At 35.1% G+C, this 23,564-nt stretch overlaps 1 protein-coding gene across 2 annotated transcripts in view; it reads left to right on the forward strand.

Annotated features, from left to right (window-relative positions):
* The window catches only part of PARP8 (poly(ADP-ribose) polymerase family member 8), a 177,518-nt gene that overhangs the window by 124,225 nt on the left and 29,729 nt on the right, over positions 1–23,564 (forward strand). For both annotated transcript variants that reach the window (XM_060091685.1, XM_060091686.1), the window contains exons 11-16: positions 1,927–1,993; positions 6,636–6,761; positions 7,286–7,850; positions 9,481–9,531; positions 9,637–9,732; positions 21,782–21,874. In XM_060091685.1, the coding sequence (XP_059947668.1) occupies positions 1,927–1,993; positions 6,636–6,761; positions 7,286–7,850; positions 9,481–9,531; positions 9,637–9,732; positions 21,782–21,874 (998 nt within the window). The remainder of the gene's footprint in view (positions 1–1,926; positions 1,994–6,635; positions 6,762–7,285; positions 7,851–9,480; positions 9,532–9,636; positions 9,733–21,781; positions 21,875–23,564) is intronic.

The following is a 23,564-nucleotide window of genomic DNA, read 5'->3' on the forward strand; positions in this document are numbered from 1 at the left end:
CCTCTAGCTTCCTTCATTTTCTTTCCTCTTTTTTTCTCCTTGAATATGCTGTAGATGTGCTTTGGATGCATCATTTCACAAACGCTGCTCTTGTCAATGTCACCAGTGACTAGAATATTGCTTAATGACCCCATGACCAATTTTGAATCTTCATCTTAATTAACTTAGCAGCATTTGATAACAGTTGTTTACCCCCTCCTTGGAAATTTTTTTTGAATATATGCCCAGATTAACAGCATTCTGGAATCTTCCATCCTCCCAGCCATTCCTCTTCAGCCTTGTTTGCTGAGCCTCTACATACTGAATGGTTCAGGCTGAATCCTTAGACTTCTCTCCGCCATCTACACTCACTCGTAGTTTCTCATCCAGCCTCATGTCTTGAAGTACATATGTATTTCTGCTCTTCCACATATAAGTCTTTTTTTTTTTTTTTTTTTGTCTGTGCCGTGGGACTGGTGGGATCTTAGTTCCCCTACCAGGGGTTGAACCCGGACCCTCAGCAGTGAGAGCTCGGAGTCCTAACCACTGGACCGCCAGGGAATTCCCCCACATTTATGTCTTTAGCACATTCCTCTCATCCGAATGCATAAACACTGGATTTCTTTATCCAGTTGCCTACTTAACTTTTCCACTTGAGTGACAAATAAGCATCTCAAATTTACAATAGCCAGAGTCAAGTTGGCAGTCTTCCCCACTGCTCCAAACCTGATTCTCTTGCAGTCTGTCATGTACCAGGAATTGGTAATTTTCATCCTTCTGGTTGCTCAGGCCAAAAATCCTTTGATTCATCCCTGACTCCTTTCTTTTGCTGACACTTTAAATTCAGTCCATCAGCAAAATCTGTCAGCTCTCCCAGAGAGTGTGAATCCAAAATGTTCAACACCTCTGCTAATCCAAGCCACTATACTCTTCCCTTAATTACTATAATGAGATCCAGACTGATTTTCCTATTTCTATCCTTGCTCTTTACAGGGAACCTACACTGTTTGTGGTCCTTCTCTCATCTCATCTCCTAACGAAATACCTTGTTTACTCCTCTCCAGCTCTCCCTGCTGGTCCTAGAATATTGAAGCATATTTCTTCCTCAGGGAAACTGCCCTGTGTTTCCTCTGGCTGGGACCCTTTTCTTCATGCCATATTATCTAATGTTGAAGTCTGTTTATGCCCACATAACCTTCAGCCCCCCACCCTTTTCCATCTTTATTTTTATCCAGAGCCTTTATCACCACGTGACATTTTCTCTATTTTCTTATCTATTTTTTGTCTGTCTCCTTCTCTTTACTAAGGCTCATGAGAGCAGGGATATTTGTGTGTGTTTTTTGCTACTCTATCTATAGTGGCTGGCACAGTGAGAAAACAATAAATACCCTTTAAAACAGTGAATAATGAATGGTGGGTGACTCTTTTGGAGGTTATCAATTTCATAAGCAGCATAGTTATTAACTTATAGAAGTATATATATCTGATAAAAATTTGAAGCACACAAGAGGCTGTGCAGTGAAAAGTGAGTATCCTATGCCTTACAGTCACCCTCCATTGTTTTATTCTTAAAAAAAGGTCTATGTGTATACAAACATGTCTCTCTTCCACCTAAGGAATAGTGTGCAAACTATCCTACACATTGCTATTTACACTTAATATATATTTTTGGAGATCATTCTTCATTATTATATATATTGTGCATTTACATATGCATATATTATACATTAGTATATATACTAACCTAGAATGATCTCTAGAATCTCTCTATAAAGCATAAATAGCCATGTGTAGGATTGTGTGTAGACTATTTTAAAACGTGTATGTATGTAAATACATATATATTACATATACATAGTAATATATATATATTACTTTTCAGACTTTTTCCTGGCTGATGGTTGAGTTTCAACTCAACATTTAGGCTGATTTTTTTTTCCTTTGCAGTGCCCACTGTTGATGTCTTTCAGATTTCCACAAAAGAGAGATTTGGACTGGGACATCAGCTGAAAAAGTAAGTTTTCCAATGAATAAAAAACAAATTTCTATTAAAGAGAACTGAGTTCTCATTTTGCTTACCACTCCCCGCCCCATTTTTATTCAACAAAGCTTTTTGAAGTAAGTGCCTCAGGAGCGGAAGTCATCGTGTTGCTAAGAGCCGCATCAGTAATTTAGTTGGCAGAGCTCACTTTAGAACTGAGCCAGATTCCTTCCATCTGCCCCCTCTGGATTCACTCTCCTCCCTCTAACATCCTGCATTCCACCTGAGGAGGTAGGCATATAAAAATTAGAAAATAAACCCTTAATGTTTAGAATTCCACATCTTTGAAACTAAATTCAATTTGCAACATATATTTAGCACATTATATTATGCAGTGTTTTCTTTTTAAGGACTCAATATAGATTCATCAGTTGTAACAAATGCATGGCTCTGGCAAGAGATGTTGGTAATAGGGAAGCTATGGGCAGGGGGGCATATGCAAAATCTCAGTACCTTCCTCTCAATTTTGCTGTGCACCTAAAACCGCTCTAAAAAAATAAAGTCATTAAATTAAAAATAATTTTTAAAATGAGGGAGAAAATTGGGTGAGGGAAAAAAATCACAGGGGAAATTTTCTCAGTTTCCTGTACTGGATTAGGTATCCTTTTCCAGTGCAATTGCCTTTGTTTTTTCAATTGGATTTTGTTTTTCAAGCCCGTATCTTACAGGTCTTGGAACTAAGCATGGAGCCTGCCTTCTATGTTAAGCCATTCAAGTTGGCCACCACCTCATCTTAGCACATGTTTTTTCCCCCCTATGATTTTTTTCCCTCATCGAGTTTTCTCCCTCATTTTAAAAATTATTTTTAATGTAATGACTTTATTTTTTTAGAGCAGTTTTAGGTTCACAACAAAATTGAGAGGAAGGTACTGAGATTTTGCATATGCCCCCTGCCCATAGCTTCCCTATTATCGACATCTCCTGCCAGAGTGGTGCATTTGTTACAACTGAAGAATCTATATTGACTATGATTATCACTCAATTTCCAGAGTTCTACTTTATGGACTTTTGTAAGCCACTTAAGAACTTTTTTGGGGGGAAGGGGGTGAAACGCCATTGGTCCAAATGAGACAAGAATTATAAAAGCACAGAAGTCTAGGAATAGATAGCTTCCTACCCTTAATGACATTTGAGCTCAGAAAAAGAAATTATGTGTGTAATCCCAACCCTGAGAAATTAAGGAAAGCTATACTCTGTATTCACTGTTGAATCACCTTGTAGAATATATAACATTTTATTAATAGTTCCACCCAAATGTTTAATATTTTTAAAAAGTTATTTATTTTTATGCACATATTTTAATTATATGTAAAGTTTGGTCTATGAACTAGAACTTTATTTAATGACCCTTGATAAATTTTAGACTAATTTAGTTTCTTTCCTTAATTATAAATAACTGGGTTTGTCTGTGATCTTCTAGTCTAAAATTATATATAATAAAATTTCAAAATCTGATCTCATCCTCACAATGTCATAATAGGAAATTGAAATATAAAGAGGTTATTTTCCAGAAACATACAGCAAGTTAGGAAGGCAGATTTAGAATCTAGGCCCTTTGTTTTTGCTCAGGAAATAAGAAACACTCATTAAACTTTTTCTGTGATTCTTTATCTTGTGTGTTCCTGGCAGTAAGAGTCTAAACAACAGCAACAGCAAATGCTTATGCAGTGCTGCTTATATGTCAAGCGCTTAGAACAGTGACATATATTAGCTCCCTTGATCTTCATAACAACCCTATCAAGCAGGTACTGTTACTATCCACATTTCCTAGATGATGAAGCCCAGGCCCTGAGAGCTTAAGCAACTTGGTTAAGCTCACACACTGAGAAAGTGGTACAGCCAGAATTTGACTCCATATCAATACTTTTGATCCATCCACTAATCTGCCTCTCATATAATCATAGATACTCCTTTGTCTTAATAAGGCTTGGAATATATTTTCATCATTGAATGGATATTGGGAAAATGTGAGGTCATTAAAAGAGCCTGAAAGAGGCTGACCCCAAACAGATGTAATATAGTGATCAGCCTTGAATAGGGTATCTGTCAATCAAAGGCTAAGCATATCACTGACTATGGAAATAATCTTAAACTGTGTGTGACTTGTTGTTGATCAAACTTAAGTTGTTTTTAAAAGGGAAAAAAATACATTGCAAATCTCCAACATTGCCTGAAGTACGTACAAACATAAAGTATGGTGTAAATCCTTCATATGTTGAGTCCACATTTATAACACAAAATTCAATTTATAACTGATGTGCAAATCAAAATAAAACACTCAAATTTCAGATTAATATACTAATTTAATTTGATGGATGGTGTCATTTCGCTGAAGCTATTTCACCACCACAGTTTGAACACAGTACTGACTACTGTAGTGCCCATTTCAGCATGTAGAAGATCATCATGTTACCCACATGTATTCCCTTTCTCTTTCTGAACTACCCTGGAAGCTTTGTTCACATAGCTGGCTGTGACATCATCTGGTCTTCGGTTGATGTGAATGTATAATTTACCTTGAAGTCTTTTTCCCTTCTTTTATCGTCAGCCAATGGCAATTATAGTAGTTCTTCTTAGTGAAGCACAGACTCAGACACCAGGGTGAGCCCTGAAATCTCTCGGTGGCTCTCTATTATAAGGGGGCAGTCGTTATACCAAATGTGCTCATGTGTATATTTCAGATCACAATTGAAATGAAACACTCTATTGAATTTCTTATAGGAGGTAGTTAACTCCTCCCTTTCGAATCCAAGAACAGGTAGGGATTTGGGTATGCAAGTTTCAGAATTACTAGTTTTAGATGTTGAAGTCACACTTTAGAATGCTAATGTAATATGAAAGTGGGACCAATTTTAGCTCTTTTACTTGTTATTTTTTGTTCCAGTTAGCCTATCAAGAATCAGAGAAGCACTTGCTTGGTTTCTTAGGGAATGGTACACAGGAATGGCAATTTTTCATAGGAGGAAAAGAATCTGAATCTGCTTGGTACAAAGGGTGGTGTCACAGGAGATTTCAGGTTAAGTACAAGGGAAAATGATGACCTTAATAGTACCGTTACATTGAAATCTTGATGAAATCTTGGGAGAAAAAAACCTTCAAAAATTAAGTGGAAAATAAGAACTTTCCCTTGTCCTGAGCTCTAGGGAGAATTTACTGCAAATTTGGAATCATGCATCACTGACTGCAGCTTTACCCCCTTCTTCCTCACTACCTCTACAGCTAAAATGACTGCAAATAATTCCATGTTTCCTCTGAATTCATCTAAGCTAGCTCACTGAAGTTTGGGGTAGTTAGTCTGAGTGATGTAGTTTCTGGCGATCTGGGTTAATGTGGTGAGACCTGAAGGATCTCAAGAAAATAATAACTGGCCTAGTGCTAAGAGTCACAGCTGCCCCTTTTGAATAACGTACGTTAACATAGGTCTCTCCGTGTTGGATAACATAGGTGTTACAGCTCTGCTGCTTACTATCCTGGCTAACTTGGACAGATTTCATTTCCTTACCTTACTTGTGAAATGTGTGGAAGGAGAAAAAAAATCTGTATATAAAGTTCCTCTTTCACACCCTGCTGTATTGTAAATAGTAGATATTGGTACCATCTTCCTGGTCCAGAAGCAATCTGTGTTAGAAACAACTGAAAAGAGCAGGAAAGCAGGACCTGCTGAGTTGACTTGGGAAAGAAAATCAAAATGTTTAATTTACTGCGCATGATGTTCAGTTGTAAAATTTTGCCTCTACTTAAATATCAGCCTTAAGGGACTCTCCTCCGTTGTCACTGTAGGGATGGGATCCAGAGAAGCTGTCACAGCCTGAGACTCTTCTCAGAAAACAAGGCTGTCTTTCTTAAATCCACAGTTGACGTTCTAGATATTCTTTATCACAAAACAGTGATGCCATGGTCTTGACTTAGAAACTATTGAGATCAGAAGTTACCAAATTCCTGCCTTAGGATAGGAACTAAAAATTCTTAGAGGCTCACCATCTTTTAAAAAACCAGCACATTTTAAAGTGAATGGCAAATAAATAAATAAATAAAAATAAAGTGAATGGCGGCTGTGCTGAACGTAAAACTTGCTGACCTAATTCTCCATAGAGTCTATTTTCCATGGCTTATTTTTGTTTACGACTTTATAGTTTCATTTTGTTTTCCTTTTCATGAAGAAAAATACATAAGCAAATCACAGAGAAGGAAAAGAACTTTACTTGTATCTTAATAAATCATAATTACTAACAAAACATTTTTTAAAACCTGTGTTGCTGGCACCAACAAAATAATTCAGACTTTTCTTTTGCCACCTCAGCTAAAGGTGTTGATCCTAAAGGCCATCCTTATAAATCTCTTTATATCCTTATTCTTTTATCAACTTCTTAATTGTATTTTTAATTATGTCACAGTAATTAATTAATTATTAATTGTAACACAGTAAAATCACAGAAATTTTCTATAGGATGCTTTCCTACACAAGAAGACATCTTGTATGGTTCAAAATTAAACTCCGCCTAATTACCATGCATTTATTTTCCTTTGATAAATACATTCTCTACATAATCCATACAGAAATATGATATTAAATTACCTTGGAACTGTGATGACAAACTTACCTTTGGTTTGACAGAATCATGCAGACATTTGTTACACAGCAGTGGAAACAGAGCAAAGAAAAATCCAGTTGCCTGCACAATAAGAAGCTGTCAGAGAAGAAAGTGAAGTCTCCCCTGCATCTGTTTTCTACCTTGCGCAGGTGGGTAACAGACGTCTTTCCATCGTCTTCCTAAACGCTGCACCTGTGATATTCCATGGTTATTTAATTCAAGCATTCTTGCTACAGTCTTGGCATCTGTTTATTTTCTTTATGACTTTAAAGAACAGACCAAGTTACATCCATTCCATCAAAAAACACATATACTCATTTCTATGTTTTGAGTTTGTGTTTCCTTTGCATGGGTTGAATTTACTAAAATTACATTTTTTGGTTTCTAATCACATAGAGTTTTCCCTACCAAAATTAGTCCTTTATAGGGCTCTGGGATAAGTAGAAGGAAAAACAAACAAACAAACAAACTGGACAAACCTTTTCTGCTTTCCAGGAAACATAGAATTCAGTCCCTGTGATCTTTCCATACATATTTGGTTTCAATTTTGGCTGGATAAACTGGATTAAAAAGACATGGTGTTTGTAACAGAGTTGAGTTGATTGAGCCCGACAAGTGTTCTCCATGGTCTGTTGCACTCATGATACGCCCTGTTAATTGTTGCATTTTGAAGGTCGCCAAGTTATCCTCCCCCTGGTTGTGGAAAAAGCAAATCCAAACTGAAATCGGAGCAAGACGGGATCTCCAAGACGCATAAGCTGCTGCGGAGGACTTGTTCCAGCACAGTCAAGACGGAGGACGTGTGCGCCCCGAAGCCACACAGGACCTTCGGTCGCTCGCTGTCCAGCGACCCCCGGGCTGAGCAGGCGGTGACGACCATTAAGTCACACAAACTCTTGAACCGTCCCTGCCCTGCAGCCGCCAAGCAGGAGGACTGCCTCGCTCTCAAGTCGCACAAACTCTTGACTCGCTCTTGTTCTGGAGACCCGCGCTGTGAGCACAACGCCAGCCTGAAGCCTCACAAACTGCTAAGCAGGTCTTATTCCAGTAACCTCAGAATGGAAGAATTATATGGACTCAAGAATCACAAGTTGCTCAGCAAGTCTTACTCCAGTGCCCCCAAGTCATCCAAAACGGAGCTTTTCAAGGAACCCAACGCAGAGGGCCGGAGGCTCTCTCTTACCTCAGGGCTCATTGGTATCTTAACTCCATCATCATCTTCATCTTCCCAGCCTGCTGTGCGTACATATTTTCATCTTGAGTTCTTAAATGTCAACTAAGGGGCAGTAGAGGGTTTTGTTAGTTTGTTTGTTTTGTAAGATCTGGTAAAGGAAAGAAACACAATTTTGTTTTTGTTTTTTAAAATTTACAATTTTTTTTTCTTGTGGATGTTATTTTGCATACCAGACATTTGCAACTGGTACTGGAATGTTCATTTTGATTCTGAAAAAATAAATGTGGCTGTCAATTTGAGGTCCAGGCCAGAGTCCTGTCACGGGAATGAATGCTACTAAAAATGGAAGGAAGTCCTTTGGATTCACAAAGCCTGTCCTTTTAAGCAAGCATAGCATTTCTAATGTTTTATTAAGTAGGTTTATCTAATCTCTGGTTTTCTCACAAAAGTAGTGGAGCTCAAATTTTGTCTAACAATTTTTTTTAGAATAAAAATGGTTGATGTTTTATTTTATTTATTTATTTGTAATAATTAATAGGGGTGTCCTTCCTATTGTATATAAGAGGACAACTTTGCCCATGAACTTGTGGAGAGAAGTAACAGTTACGGCTGTATCCCTGAGCCTGACTTAAAGCCGCTCTCAGTGTCTACTTTATGAAACTGAAGTCACTTTGTCCTGAAGCTGTTTTGCATGGGGAGACGGGCCTGGGAGGTGACTGTATTAAAGCTTAAGTACTTTGGGTGGTATTTATTGGGAGTCAGTCTTACACAAAGTTTACCTCTAGAGTAATCATCATTATAGCCAGTTGCAGATAAAGAAACAGACTTATCTTATGTATATTAATTACATAAAATAATTGACCAAAAGTTTTGTTTGCTTTTAGTAAATTTGTGTTTGTGTGTGTTAGGGAGGAACATATTTAACTCTTTAACTATTAACACAGATATACCAAGCAACAGATGAAACTGAAAAGAAATAAGAGGATACATTTTCCGAAAGTTGTGGTGCTCTTATATAGATTTATTTCGAAAATTACATTGTAAATTATACCATGAAATTTTATTTGTGTTAAGAAAATGTATGTGAGTATGTTGGTAATTTTAGGTGGATATCCCCAAAGCCCATTTCTTCTCAAAACTAAGTATTAAAGACATACAGAAAAGTAATTATGTCAGAGTTACATAGTAGAAAGTTTCCCATGGTTAGTTTCACCTAAGAAAGATAATTTTGGATATTCTGTAAAAGAAAATGTCTTAATGTCCTCCTGTATGATTAAGCCTAATATAGTAGTTTAGTATTGTACCCCTTACAGCAGCTGTCTAGTACGTCCTTGGAGAAATAATTCTATCTGATTGTGAAATGAGATTGAAATAATCTAAATGAGGAAGTGGGAGCAATCAGTGATAAGTAATAGAGACAACGAGTTTTTGTGATCATTTAAAGATGCCACTCATTTTTATTAGGAGATCAGAAATTAAGAATGCTGCTCATTTAGTTTAAACAAAGATTGCAATAGTAATGGAGGAAAGGGCATTATAATAAATTCTAAAATCTCGATGTCATAATCAGTGATTTAATTCACATTACAGGTGATCTTAGATCACATCTGTATTCACTGCTGCAAAAGTAAAAGGCTATAATTTATATATTTTCCTAATTAAAAAATTATTTTCTTCTACTTTGCTTTTTATAGCCAAATGGTGCCAAATGTATTCCAATACGAGACCGTGGCTTCCTAGTGCAGGTATGAGCCAAGCCTCCATCCGTTGTAGAAATAGTTTAGCCTTTAGTGGGTTTTCAAATCCTTCATGAACTTGACTTAATTCTTTCTCTTTATTGTCTTATTCAGACAATTGAGTTTGCTGAACAGCGGATCCCTGTGTTGAATGAATACTGTGTGGTTTGTGATGAACCACATGTGTTTCAAAATGGCCCCATGCTTAGGGTAAGTTCTCACTGGTGGAATGTCAGTTTAGAATATAAATGAAGAGGGTTAAGATATAAAAATAAATAAGTAAATAACTGCATTTGCAGTAAGCACTCTCTATTGAGCCAATTACATAATACACAAAGTCATATAATTTTGACAAATGAGTCACTATTTCTAAAGGAGTCTGTGAAAGATCAAGCTGTTTCATATTAGCAAAATGTTTCTTATTTCTCACATGTGCTTATTTATCACTTCAGTGTTTATTCATCTATATCTATATCCATCTATATCAATATGTATATATATGTAAACTTGTAAACACTGTTTTTTCAAAACAGCACAATTTAAAGATAGTTAATACAGAGAGTAGAGGGTAGTCCTTGTTCCAGTTAGAAGAGGTATATAGTAGAATCTGGAGAATTAGAGTAAAGATTTCAAAAAAATGCCAACTCACTGACACATTTATGGAATTATTAAGGGAGCATGGAAATAAGTATAAGTGGTATTTTTTGGGGAGAATTACCTAATTCAAAAGTGTTTTTTGCAATTTTTTTATTGAGATAAAATTTGTATAAATATGCAATTCACTATTTGAATGTGTACAATTCAGTGGTTTTTATTGCATTCACAATGTTGTGCAACCGTTACTACTAATTCCAGAACATTTCTATTACCCCAAAAAAGAAACCCTATGAAAGTTAGTAATCACGCCCAATTTTCCCCTCACCTCATCCCCTGGCAGCCACTAATATATTTTCTGTCTCTATGAATTTGCCTGTTTTAGACATCTCATATAGAAAGACATTAACTATAAGTTATACATTATGTGGCCATTTGGTTTTGGCTTCTTACATTAAATATAAGTTATACATTATGTGGCCATTTGGTTTTGGCTTCTTACATTAAATATAAGTTATACATTATGTGGCCATTTGGTTTTGGCTTCTTTCACTTAGTAAAATGTTTTCGAGGTTCATCTGTGTAGCATGTCTCAGAACTTTATTTCTTTTTATGGTGGAATAAGACTACATTATATGGATATGTGACTTTTGTTCATCCATTCTTCAGTTAATGGAATTGCTGGGACATATGTTAATGCTACTTAACAGTTTCAGGAACTACCAAACTATTTTTGACAGCGACTGTACCACTATATTCCTACCAGCAGTGTATGATGGTTCCAGTTTGTCCACATCTTCACCAGTGCTTGTTATTTACCTCTTTTTTTCCCCAATTATAGCCATCCTAGCATTCATGAAGTGGTATATCATTGTGATTTTGATTTGCCCTTCCCTAATGACTAATGATTTGAGCATCTCTTCATGTGCTTATTGGCTATTTGTATATCTTCTTTGGAGAAATATCTGTTTAAATCCTTTGCCCATTTTTTATTTGGGTTATTTGTCTTTAGTGAGTTGTAAGAGTTCTTTATGTATTGTGAATACTAGATCATTGTTAGAGATATGATTTGCAAATATTTTCTCCTATTTTCTTTTTCTTGATAGTGTCCTGTGACACACAAGTTTTTAATTTTAATGGAATCCAAATTTCAGTTGAACCATTGCCTAATCCAAGGTCACAAAGATTTGTACCTATATTTCCTTCAAAGAGTTTATAGTTTATATCTTACATTTAAGACATTGATCCTTTTTGAGTTAATTTTTGCTTATGGTATGAGGTTGCTGTCCAGATTCATTCTCTTGCATGTAGATATCTAGTTGTCTAAGTACCATTTGTTGAAAAGACTCTTCTTCCCCAATTAAATGATCTTGTCTCTCTTGTTGAAAATGATTTGACCATAGATGTTTTGATTTACTGGTCAACTCTTAATTTTACTCCACTGATTTGTATGTCAGTCCTTATACCTGTACTATACTGTCTTGATTAACTGTAGCTCTGTAGTGAGTTTGAAATGAAGAAGTGTGAGTCCTCCAACTTTTTTTTTTTATAATATTGGATCCCTTGCATTTCCATATGAATTCTAGGGTCAGCTTATCTGCCAAAAAGGCAAATGGAATTTTGATAGGGTTTGCTTTGGGTCTGTAGGTCAATTTGGGAAGTATTGCTATCTTAATATTAATCCTTCCAATCCACGAATGCAGGGTATCCTTCCATTTATCTAGATCTTTTAAAATTTCTTTTTACACTGTTTTTTAGTTTCAGTGTTCAAGTCTTGCACATCCTTGGATAAATTTATCTTTAAGTGGTTTATTCTTTTTGATGCTGTTGCCACTTCTAATCAACATTGTACTAGAGGTTCTAACCAGGCAATTAAGAAGAGAAGAATAATAGAATGTATCCATATTGGACATGAAAAACTAAAGCAATCTGTTTGCAGATGACTTGAGCACTGTGTGCCAGGCACCCTGTGTAGACATTTTGCATACTGCTTCCTTATTTGATTTTCACAAAACTCTGTGGTTTAGGTATTTTTGTGCCCATGGTGCAAATAAGGGGGTTAAGATTCAAAGAGGTTAGAAGATTTATTTAGCTTCACCCAGCTATATGAGTGGAAGCTGAACTTTGAACCTGATTTTGTCTGACTTCAAAACTGCATCACAAACATTTATTGAAGGCTTTATGAGTATAACACACCATACTAGATTCTGTTGCACTTTTTAAGAGAGATTTGTCCTGTCCTTAGGAATATATGTTTGAAAAGATGAATTGCAAAGCCTAGAAATAGGTAATTTTATTAGAAATTTTTTGTATTTCAAGATTTATACTTTAAAAAACATATATAATATCCATTTATGACCATAACCACTGTCGGGCTTTATGATATATTGGTTTCATTTTATTTGTTTATGGGAAACATATAAAAGAGTTTTTTCTTGCCACCCAAATGCTATTTTTTGACAGTCAGTTATTCCTCTCAAAGAGATATATTGTTATTCTGAAACCCAACTTAACTAAATCAGAATTTATTAAATATTTGTGCAAGATTGTTATTTTTAGTCAATACACGGAAATGTATAGTTAGGATGAGAGGAGAGAGGATCCTTTAACCATTGTCAGTTTATCCCAGTAAGGAGGCCTATTTTTACTTTGTCATTGTGCATCTGTGGATCTTGATTTATTTCTTGATCCATGGCAATGACATTTTCCTTGCCATAGATAATAGTAATGTTATTAATGGCATAAGCTTTTTGAGTGCTTTTTATGTAATCATGTTTTTGAAGTGCCTTATATGGATTATCTTATTTAATCTTATTTAACCCTATTAGGCAGGTATTAATACTGTCCCTGCTCTATAGATGAGGAAAACAGTAATTTTTTTAATGTCACACTGTTAGTAAGTAATAGGGACAGGATTCAAACCCTGGCAGAATGGCACCAAGGCCATGGTTCTTAATCATGATGCTACTCTTTTTTTTTTTTTTTTTTTTTTTTTTTTTTGCGGTACGCGGGCCTCTCATTGTGTGGCCTCTCCCGTTGCGGAGCGCAGGCTCAGCGGCCATGGCTCACGGGCCCAGCCGCTCCGCGGCATGTGGGATCTTCCCAGACCGGGGCACGAACCCGCGTCTCCTGCATCGGCAGGCGTACTCTCAACCGCTGTGCCACCAGGGAAGCCCTCATGATGCTACTCTTGACTTATGTGCCTGAATTAACTACTTTTATGTCCTGGAAATTCACCACACATATTGTTGGGAGTTTGCTCTTTACAGTTTAATTGCCGTCAGTTCATTCCTATAATAGGTGATAGAAATATCATAGTTGATGTTAGTATTCTCTTTGCCTTGCTTCAAGTTCTGTTTTACTTTATCTTTCTGCACCAATGAAGTTTGCTGTCTCTTTCTAGAAATGGAAATGCTTTTGTAAACAAGAGAGAAAACGTTTTCTAAATAAATATAGCTAGTTATCAGGAGGTTTTATGTTGCTTCAATTCAGACTGATATCTAAGGAAATCAGAAAACTTACTGTGGTTTCTTAAATAGTAAGATAAGTGACATATGAAATCAGATCAGGAAATGAAAATAGAGAAACATCTCATATTCAAAGGAAGAAAAGTAAACAAAACTACCTCCCTGTTCTGTTAAACAGATATTTCACCTAAATCTGGTATATATTCATTTTTTCTCTCTCTCTCTTATATTTACATCGCAATATGTTTTACTATAATTTCAATAATGTACATAGTGTATAATTTCAATAAGGTACAACAATTATTACAAATATAACACATTAAAAACTGTAGTAAATCCTAGAGCTATAAAGAGGATAAGTCATAGCCCCATAGGGTGATTAAATAGGTTCGATAAAACTCGATTTCCTGTTATAAAGCAGAAACTAATTAAAAAAAAAAACTCGATTTCCATAGATTTCTCTGCCTAATGTTTATTACATTTGTTAGATCTTTCTCTGTCAAAATTCAAATTGTTTCTTATATTTTGTATCTTTTCTTCAAGGCTGATTGTTTTTCAAATGACATAAGTCCCCTTTTACCCCTGTTTCCCAAAAGTCCTAAAATTTTACTCCTTTCCTATTCTGCCACTTTACTCAGAGGTCTAGGTAAGCATGTCACACTTTTGCAACATCAAGAACTACTTATTTAGAAATACCACAATGCTCTGATTTTCTCTTTTGCTTATAAAGGTTATAAATATCACTCTCAGGTGTGAGTCCTGACATGCAGTACTGTGGATCTGCATAAAATTCACCTTCTCAGGAGGGTTGTTCAGAGTCCCAGAATTTCAGTTCGGCAGTACAGTCTGCATTGTGATCAGAAAACCAAACCACTGGTTCTCCACGTTTTGGAATCAGCTAGAGCGTTAATGCGCTAGACTGTCTTTGAGATGCTTTAAAATGTTGATTTTGGTCTTCAAGTGTGTTGGCAAAACAAGAAAACAAGGATTTACTGCCAAAATCACCACTGCTTTTATCAGCCTATAAATTCCTAGTGCCCTTGTCTTTTTGTTAGGGTCACCTTAAACACCCAATTCTTGGATCAATGCAGGTGTTTGTCTTCTTCTTTGAACCCTGTACGTGAGCTGCTGAATCCTGTTGGAAAAAAATACTCATGTGGTTGTGTGGCTTAGTATCCCTACAAAGTTGGAACTTTGTCAGTGATACTGGAGGCTCATTCTCTGTGTCCCTGGTTAACAGACTTTTCCTGTTTCTCACTTCAGTATGTGATGTGGGAATTATGATTTCATTTTCTTCTCCTGCTGTGTGAAAATGTCCCACATTACTTGCTGTGGATTACCAGGCCTGAGATTCTACATCACCTCTAGAGAATAATGCTCTTTCCTACTAAAGCAAGGTCAGAGAAACCTGCGAGTCTAATAATTTTGTGGTCCAGTCTTGCTGTGGACCATAGACAAATGTTGGTAACTAAGGTTCTTATTTTCAGAGTGAAAATTAACAATACCCAGCTATAATTTGGTCATAGTATAAGACACTCCCATGACCATTTTTTTGGAAACTAACTGTGTGGGTCAACCTGGGTATGTCCCATTTTACCTTGAGGAAAACAGGTAGGTCTTCTTGTATTTAGGTCTGATGTTAAAGAATGGATGAAAAAGCATACCCTATTTTCTCCCTGCTCTCCCTCAATGCATTTTGTAGAAGTTAACATTTCAAGTCCTGAAATAAAGGCTAAACTAAATAATCATGCCAAAAAACTTTCAGTTCAAAACTATAATTATTTTTACATCCAAATTGAGCAGAAATTGGTTTTAATGTTCAAACAACTTTAGTTTTATCAGACAATGGGGATCACCATGTATACTGGGGACTAACCAGGCCTGATCCTATTTTATTGTGGATCTGTCTTGATCTCTGTGGGATTCCTGTCTTTCTTAATGGACAGTAAATCTTTCCCTACCCCAAATGTGTCTGTCTTCCAAACTATGAAAAGCACCCAAAGTACTGACTATAAAACTGGAAACACAGAGAATTAAAGGCATGTAGGTTTTGTGTTTCCAGTAGATATTCTTAATTATTCTCATATGTTTTCAACACTTGTTTTTAAATTATGAAGTTGTATTTACATGGTTCATTTCTTTTTTATCAAGACCTAGTGTAACAACAAATTAAGAATTTTGATAAACTGCGGGTATGAAAGTAAAAATACCACTTCATGATATGCTTCAATGAAAATTCTTATTAAACACTAATTTTGTATATATATTGGGTTAAAACAAGTAGAAGAAGCTTATCCAGGTTACCTAATACTATTAATACTTAAACAGCTCTGTATACCTCAAGGAGATTTTATAAACCATATCTCACTTGGTTCTCTTTCTCACTTAGTCCTTTTATCAACCTGGTGAACTAGATCTGATTTTATCCCTGTTTTATAGCTAGGAGAACTGAACTGTGCACATATGCTCCAACTGGAACAGTATCCACTTTTATCTGTTTTATATATTGGACTTACATGAAATATTGTGTTTGAAAAAAAAGACCATGGCAAAAAAAGGTTTGAAAACCACTCACCTACACTGTGCTATATATAAATACATAGCTAGATTCTCTTGAGTTGTGTCATTTCTATTTTCAGTAGGAAGTAATTTAAATTCATTGAAAACACAAAGTTTCTAAAGTGCAGTTAGTTTCTAAAATATTCTTTAGGGCTTAAAGCCATTTTTTTAAAACATGTTTTTACTGCTCACATTTAAATAGCTTTGATTCAAATAAAATTAAAAACGTATTCATCTTAGCTTAAAAATTTCTAAAATGAATCTTAACTTAGGGACATATAAAGTTCCCCATGTTTTTAAATGGTGCACAATGAATATTATATTGCAGATATATTATGTATGTTATGTGTAATGGCAGGAGGGAATTGAAATGGTTTTGCAGCTTACGTTATAGGGACTGATTTTTTTGAAGGCAATATAATAGTATAACATTAAGAATAGATAATATTTTATAAATTGAAACTAATAGATTTATTGTAAACTTGAATTAGTAAATAATGTACATTTTGGGTGATGTTTAGGCATACATACTTTGTATTAAAGTATGTTTAATAAAACACACAATTTCACTTATCTAGTGATAGCTATTCAATAACTACATTTTATTTTGAATTGATGCTGGAGTTTTCTGTGCAAATGATACAGTTATAGCCGAATTTGTTGGGAGCACGGTATTGGCTGGCAGTTGGCTCAAGGTGGGAGAATGCTAATTACAGTATAACTGCATATTTTATTAAGGAAAAATGAATCAGTTTCTTTCCTTGAATAGGATGTGCTTTCTGTGAGACATCTAATCTTGATTACTTACAATTTGAGAACTTTCTTTTAGTACGCCATCTTGTGTTGACATTTTGAACTCCTCTCAAATAAAATGGATAAACATGGGAGAGGATCAGTGATCTACAAAAACTAGTTGGCAAATTGTTATATCAAAATTGAACTCATTTATAGCTTGAATACTCTATAGAATGTTCTAGTAAAAAATGATCGATAGATATAACATTGTTGCTTTAAAAATTCACTGGCATTTACTTAGTATGGTGTTATATAGTACATAAATTATTCGCAATATTACTACCTTTATAGTTGCTATTTTAAAAAGAAAGGAAGAAACATAGGCAGAACACTCTATGACATAAATCACAGCAAGATCCTTTTTGACGCACCTCCTAGAGAAATGGAAATAAAAACAAAAGTAAACAAATGGGACCTAATGAAAAGGAAAACATAAAAAAGATGAAAAGACAACCCTCAGAATGGGAGAAAATATTTGCAAATGAAGCAACTGACAAAGAATTAATCTCCAAAATTTACAAGCAGCTCATGCAGCTCAATATCAAAAAAACAAACAACCCAAGCCAGAAATGGGCAGAAGACCTAAATAGACATTTCTCCAAAGAAGGTATACAGATTGCCAACAAACACATGAAAGGATGCTCAACATCATTAATCATTAGAGAAATGCAAATCAAAACTACAGTGAGGTATCACCTCATACCAGTCAGAATGGCCATCATCAAAAAAAATCTACAAACAATATATGCTGGAGAGGGTGTGGAGAAGAGGGAACCCTCTTGCACTGTTGATACAGCCACTATGGAAAACAGTATGGAGGTTCCTTAAAAAACTAAAAATAGAACTACCATACGACCCAGCAATCCCACTACTGGGCATATACCCTGAGAAAACCATAATTCAAAAAGGGTCATGTACCACAATGTTCATTGCAGCTCTGTTTACAATAGCCAGGACGTGGAAGCAACCTAGTGTCCATCGACAGACGAATGGATGAAGAAGATGTGGCACTTATATACAATGGAATATTACTCAGCCATTAAAAGAAATGAAATTGAGTTATTTGTAGTGAGGTGGATGGACCTAGAGTCTGTCATACAGAGTGAAATAAGTCAGAAAGAGAAAAACAAATACTGTATGCTAACACATATATATGGAATCTAAAAAAAAAAATGGTTCTAAAGAACCTAGGGGCAAGACAGGAATAAAGACACAGAAGTAGAGAATGGACTTGAGGACACAGGGAGGGGGAAGGGTAAGCTGGGACGAAGTGAGAGAGTGGCATGGACATATATACACTTACCAAATGTAAAATAGATAGCTAGTGGGAAGCAGCTGCATAGCACAGGGAGATCAGCTCCATGCTTTGTGACCACCTAGCGGGGTGGGATAGGGAGAGTGGGAAGGAGATGCAAGAGGGAAGAGATATGGGCATATATGTATATGTATAGCTGATTCACTTTGTTATAAAGCAGAAACTAACACACCTTTGTAAAGCATTTATACTCCAATAAAGATGTTAAAAAAAAAGAACCATTATAAGAGTAAATTCCAAATGCTAATGAACATGTCTAAAAGGGTTATTCCACGAATAATCAAAGAAATTCATAATAAAGCACTTTCCTTACCAAATAAAAAAAAGGAAGATAAAATTATTTTTATAAGAATGTAATATGTAGTTCTACTTCAAATTTTTCCATATGATAGCAAACTTTCTTTTCTCCCCCCCAAAAGCAAGTTTTCTATCGTACCTGATTTCCTTCTTCAAACAGTTGCAGTAACAGGATATTCCTAGAAATCAGCCTTACAAATTTGAGTATGGGAAGAAAGGCCACTTTTCATTGAAAAAAAATGCGGGAAAGAAAAGGAGTGTCTATAAAGTAATTAATCCGTAGCTTTACATTAGGAACTTATGTTTATTATTTAAAATAATGGGTCAGCTGGTAAGTCCATGTAATTTGGAGATTTAGAGGTTTGAGTATAAACAGATGTGGGAGGGGGATGAAATAGTAATTCAGGAGAAAACATTGAACTGCTGTTGTTCATTTGTTACCCAAGATAAAGACCAGGAGGTTTGGGTGAAATTGGTAAAAAATCATTTGAGACAAAGTCAGGGTGGCACATGAATACCTAGGATTGGCTACAAAGTGTGGTGATAGAATATTCAAATTTCAAAAAATAATCTTCCAAAAAAATTATCTTCCAATCTAGTTTATCAGAATATTTTATTTCATTTTCATTTATATTGCTTAAGGGAACAATTTGGTACCAAAATGGTAGTTTCTACTTATATTCCCTGAATATGTGTGTGAACACACATACATACATACATATATTTTAGGATGATCACAAAGTAAGTATAATTAATTATCCAGGGTTGAAATAAAAAAATAAAAACCAATCATTACTCATATATACTAAATGAGCCTTATCCTGATATTCAGCTTTGGGATTGATGGATTTTCGTCATAAAAAAGTGTATGGTTATTTGGCAGTAGTATTATCAAAAACAAAGTACCTTCTGTGTCTCTGTTTACTTCCTCAGTGAACTTTGGGTGTCTGGTAGAGTACACATATTAATTCCTATGGCCCTTTATGATTTCCAAGGTTTATGTTCCCCGGGTTTTTGTTTGTGTATAGTTTCACCATCCTCCGACACCAATACAGTGTTTGACACGATAGTAAATATGCAATAAAATGGTTGATGTTATTATTTCAGACCATACCATGCTCCCCTAAAGTAAACAAAAGAAACAACCCAATGTCAGCGGGGGAGGTTGAGGAGGAAACATACATGCACATACACATGAAAAAATAGATTAAGAATAGGTTAAATGGTAAAGTAAAAGAAAAAGTAGAAGTTGAGCAGTCTGCTCTAAGTATATCCAAATATATGCAGCAGTATGTATCACTTGAGGCTGGATGAAGAATTGTTTCCAATTAGTTTCCTATCATAGGTAGTTTTTCCTGATGTTTCTGAAATAGAATCAAACTGTCCTTTTAAGGCTGACAAAGGAAATATATCAATTTATTTGTTTTGAAAATTCTCTTTGGGGAATGTCAATCAGAAATCTTTGTGTGATTGGTCATGCTTTTTGTCTGCAAAGCTACCATGTGGGCCTATTCTGAACATAAAGGATGCTCAGAATGGGGCCATCCTTCCCCACTAGTTAAGTAGTAGATGAAACTGTCCTCTGAAATGAGTGAACATAGGAGCAATGGCACTAACAAATGCGTCTGTCTGCTGTGCCGGGCACCACAGGCTGCATCGTGTTAGGCCTCATCAGCTACCTAATGCAATGTAACTTGGGAGATAAGATAAATCAGACAGATGACACTGTATCAGATTTGAAAGATGAGAGCTCTTCCAAAGCAATTGCAGAGTGTATATTTCAGAGCTGTTGACTCTAGGACGTTATTGAAGTCAAAAGTCTTTCAGCTATTTCTTCCAGAGAAAATTATCTAGGAAGAAATGGAATTCTCCTTTTTATATTTGTTTTACACAGCTTTGTGGTTTAATTAGTATATCACCAGCTTAGGTATCTGCTTTTTTTTTAGTGCATCTCATGTGCAAATGTGTATTAAGCAGGCGAGATGGATTTTCCAATTAAAGGATATTTTCATCTATTGCTAAATCATTCCAAGTGCAAGTGCCTAAAACTAACTAAAATGAATTTTTTAATCATATTTGTGACTGTATCAATAAATGATTATTTACTAATTGTTACCTAAATTTAGACATTTAATTCTCTAAAGTGATATTTCTTCCCTTTTCCCCCATCCAGTTTTATTGAGATATAAGTGACATACAGCACTGTATAAGTTTAAGGTGTACAGCACAATGATTTGTCTTACATGCATCATGAAATGATTACTACAATAAGTTAGTGAATATGCATCATTTCATATTAATGGAAAATAAAATAACAAGAGAAAAGTATTTTTTCCTTGTGATGAGAACTCTTACGATTTACTCCCTTAACTTTCACATACACCAGTGTTAATTATATTAATTATGTTGTACATTATATTTCTAGTAGTTATTTATCTTATAATTGGAAGTGTGTACCTTTTGACCACCTTCCTCCAATTCCCCTTCCCCCCACCCCTCCACCTCTGGTAACGGCAAATCTGATTTCTTTTACTACGAATTTGTTTGTTTTTGAAGTATAATTGACCTACATACAACACTTCTTTAGTTCCTTGTGCACAACATAGTGATTTGAAATTTCTATACATTACAAAATGATCACCATGGTAAGTCTAGTTACCATCTGTCACCATACAAAGATACTGCATTATTATTGACTACCTTCCCCACACTCTACATTTCATCCCTGTGACTCATTTATTTGGTAACTGGAAGTTTGTACCTCCTAATCTCTCTCACCTATTTCTCTCATCCTACCACCTAAATCCCTTCTGGCAACCACCTGTTTGTTCTCTGTATCTATGACTCGGTTTATATTTTGTTATGTTTGTTCATTTGTTTCTTTTTTTAGATGCATGTAAGTGAAATCATACAGCATTTGTCCTTCTCTGTTTGATTTATTTCAGTTAGCATAATGCCCTCGAGGTCCATCCATGTTCTCACAAATGGCAATATTTCATTCTTTTTTATGGCTGAGTGATATTCCATTGTATTTATACATATACCACATCTTTATCCATTCATCTGTCAATGGGCACTTAGGTAGCTTCCACATCTAGGCTATTGTAAATAATATTTCTTTTTAATATTCTAAAACTTTGCATTTTCTATTTATTATAAAGAATGTCATACATTTAATTTAGGAATTGGAGGATGAGGAAAAATGTTGAATTGATTACCCTTTCTTTTGTAGCCTACTGTGTGTGAACGAGAGCTGTGTGTATTTGCTTTTCAAACCCTGGGAGTAATGAATGAAGCTGCTGATGAAATAGCAACTGGAGCTCAGGTAGTAACACGTGATACTAACTATTCTATATTTTTATTTGAAAAGTTTATTCTGATCCACTAGCTAACTTTACCCTTCTTTGGGATGAATTTTTGATAGTTTCTTGATAGATTAAGAAAGCAAACCAGCATTTGATATTTCTAGATAGAAACTAAATTTTGCCAGCTTTATCTAATGTGTGTTTTTGTCCTTCTGCAATTGCCAAGAGGAGAAGTTAAACCAACTTTAATTGTTTGAAAAATAATTACGTTTCTTTCTTACATGGTGAAATTGAGATACTGAAACCCTTGCATTTGCATTATGTAATGTTTATTTGTAAAGTTATAGTGCCATAAAATGGAAGCCAATTTATTTTTAAAACTTAGGTGAAAAGATAATGGACGGAACATGTAATAAAAAGAGAGCATTCAGTTTTACAATAGCAATGTTTATGACATAGGAAGAAAAATATAAAAACAAAGAGAAACAACTTGAAAGCAGAGAAGCATCCCATGTTTCTGGAAAGGAAAAAAATCAGTTGTAAAGATGCCAAAATTTATTACTTCATGCAATGTCATTAAAATTTCAACTAGTTTTTGTTCATTTATGGAACCTGACTGAAATACTAATAAATAGATGAGAAAAAAATTACAGAAAACAAAAAATAATGAGTGTTAATTAAGTGAGGCTAGACCAACCAAATACAAAACCATATTATGTAATCCTATGATATTTTGAAAAAATATAGTACTGGCAAAGAATAGAATGTCAGATTATCCCCAAAATAGGTCAAGTTATAAATACATCTAATACATATTAAAGGAGGTATCACATCATGTTGTAAAATAAAAATGGTTTAGTGAAGGTGGGAACAAATGACCTATAACATGTGGGGGGAAACAGGTTATCTCTTTATGCTGTGTGCAAAAACAAATTCCAAATGGCTTAAAGAATAGTTTTGTTTAAAAGTATTATACCCACAGTAGAGGAGGGTCGAATTAAGCATGCACAGCCTAGGTAGGGCCTCAGGTTCATGCATTTATGCAGATACAAAAAATCATAAAGAAAATTATCAACAGTACTGAGTCCATACATACTTCACATTTTCTACTTGAAAAAATAGTGAACACTAAGAGCTAACACACTTATGAAAAAGTGTGTTTTGCTACAAACTTAATTACAGAGAAGCTTATAAAAATTGATACAAAAACATGAAGATCATCACAAATTAATAGAGGAAATGAATGCACAATTCACAAATATGGACCTATAGTTAGTAAAGAAACATGAGAAAATACTTAGTCTCACTAAAAGTCAAAGGAAGCTAAATGTAAAATAATTGTATAAAATTCACAAAGATGGGTGGAAAGAATGACCATGCAACAGACATCTGGTCATTCTTATAGTAAGTATCAAATGCCTGCTATGTAACAGGCAGTACACTAGACTAAGGTACAACAGTTAACACAGACAGCCCATGCCTCCTGGATTTAGACTCCCTTAACCTCGTTATTTCACTGATTAATATAGACTGAGATGCATCCACTTGATGAAATTTTAAGGACCATATTTGTGATGTAATGAGTTATAAATGAAAATAACAAACAGAGCATTGCTCATATGCGATGTGAAAAATGATTCCATGATTAAAATAAATTTCAAAAATGCTGCTTAATATTACCCCTATACCCAATGTGCACAAATTTGCATA

The sequence above is a fragment of the Mesoplodon densirostris genome, chromosome 3, assembly GCF_025265405.1.
Source record: "Mesoplodon densirostris isolate mMesDen1 chromosome 3, mMesDen1 primary haplotype, whole genome shotgun sequence".
Taxonomy (NCBI): domain Eukaryota; kingdom Metazoa; phylum Chordata; class Mammalia; order Artiodactyla; family Ziphiidae; genus Mesoplodon; species Mesoplodon densirostris.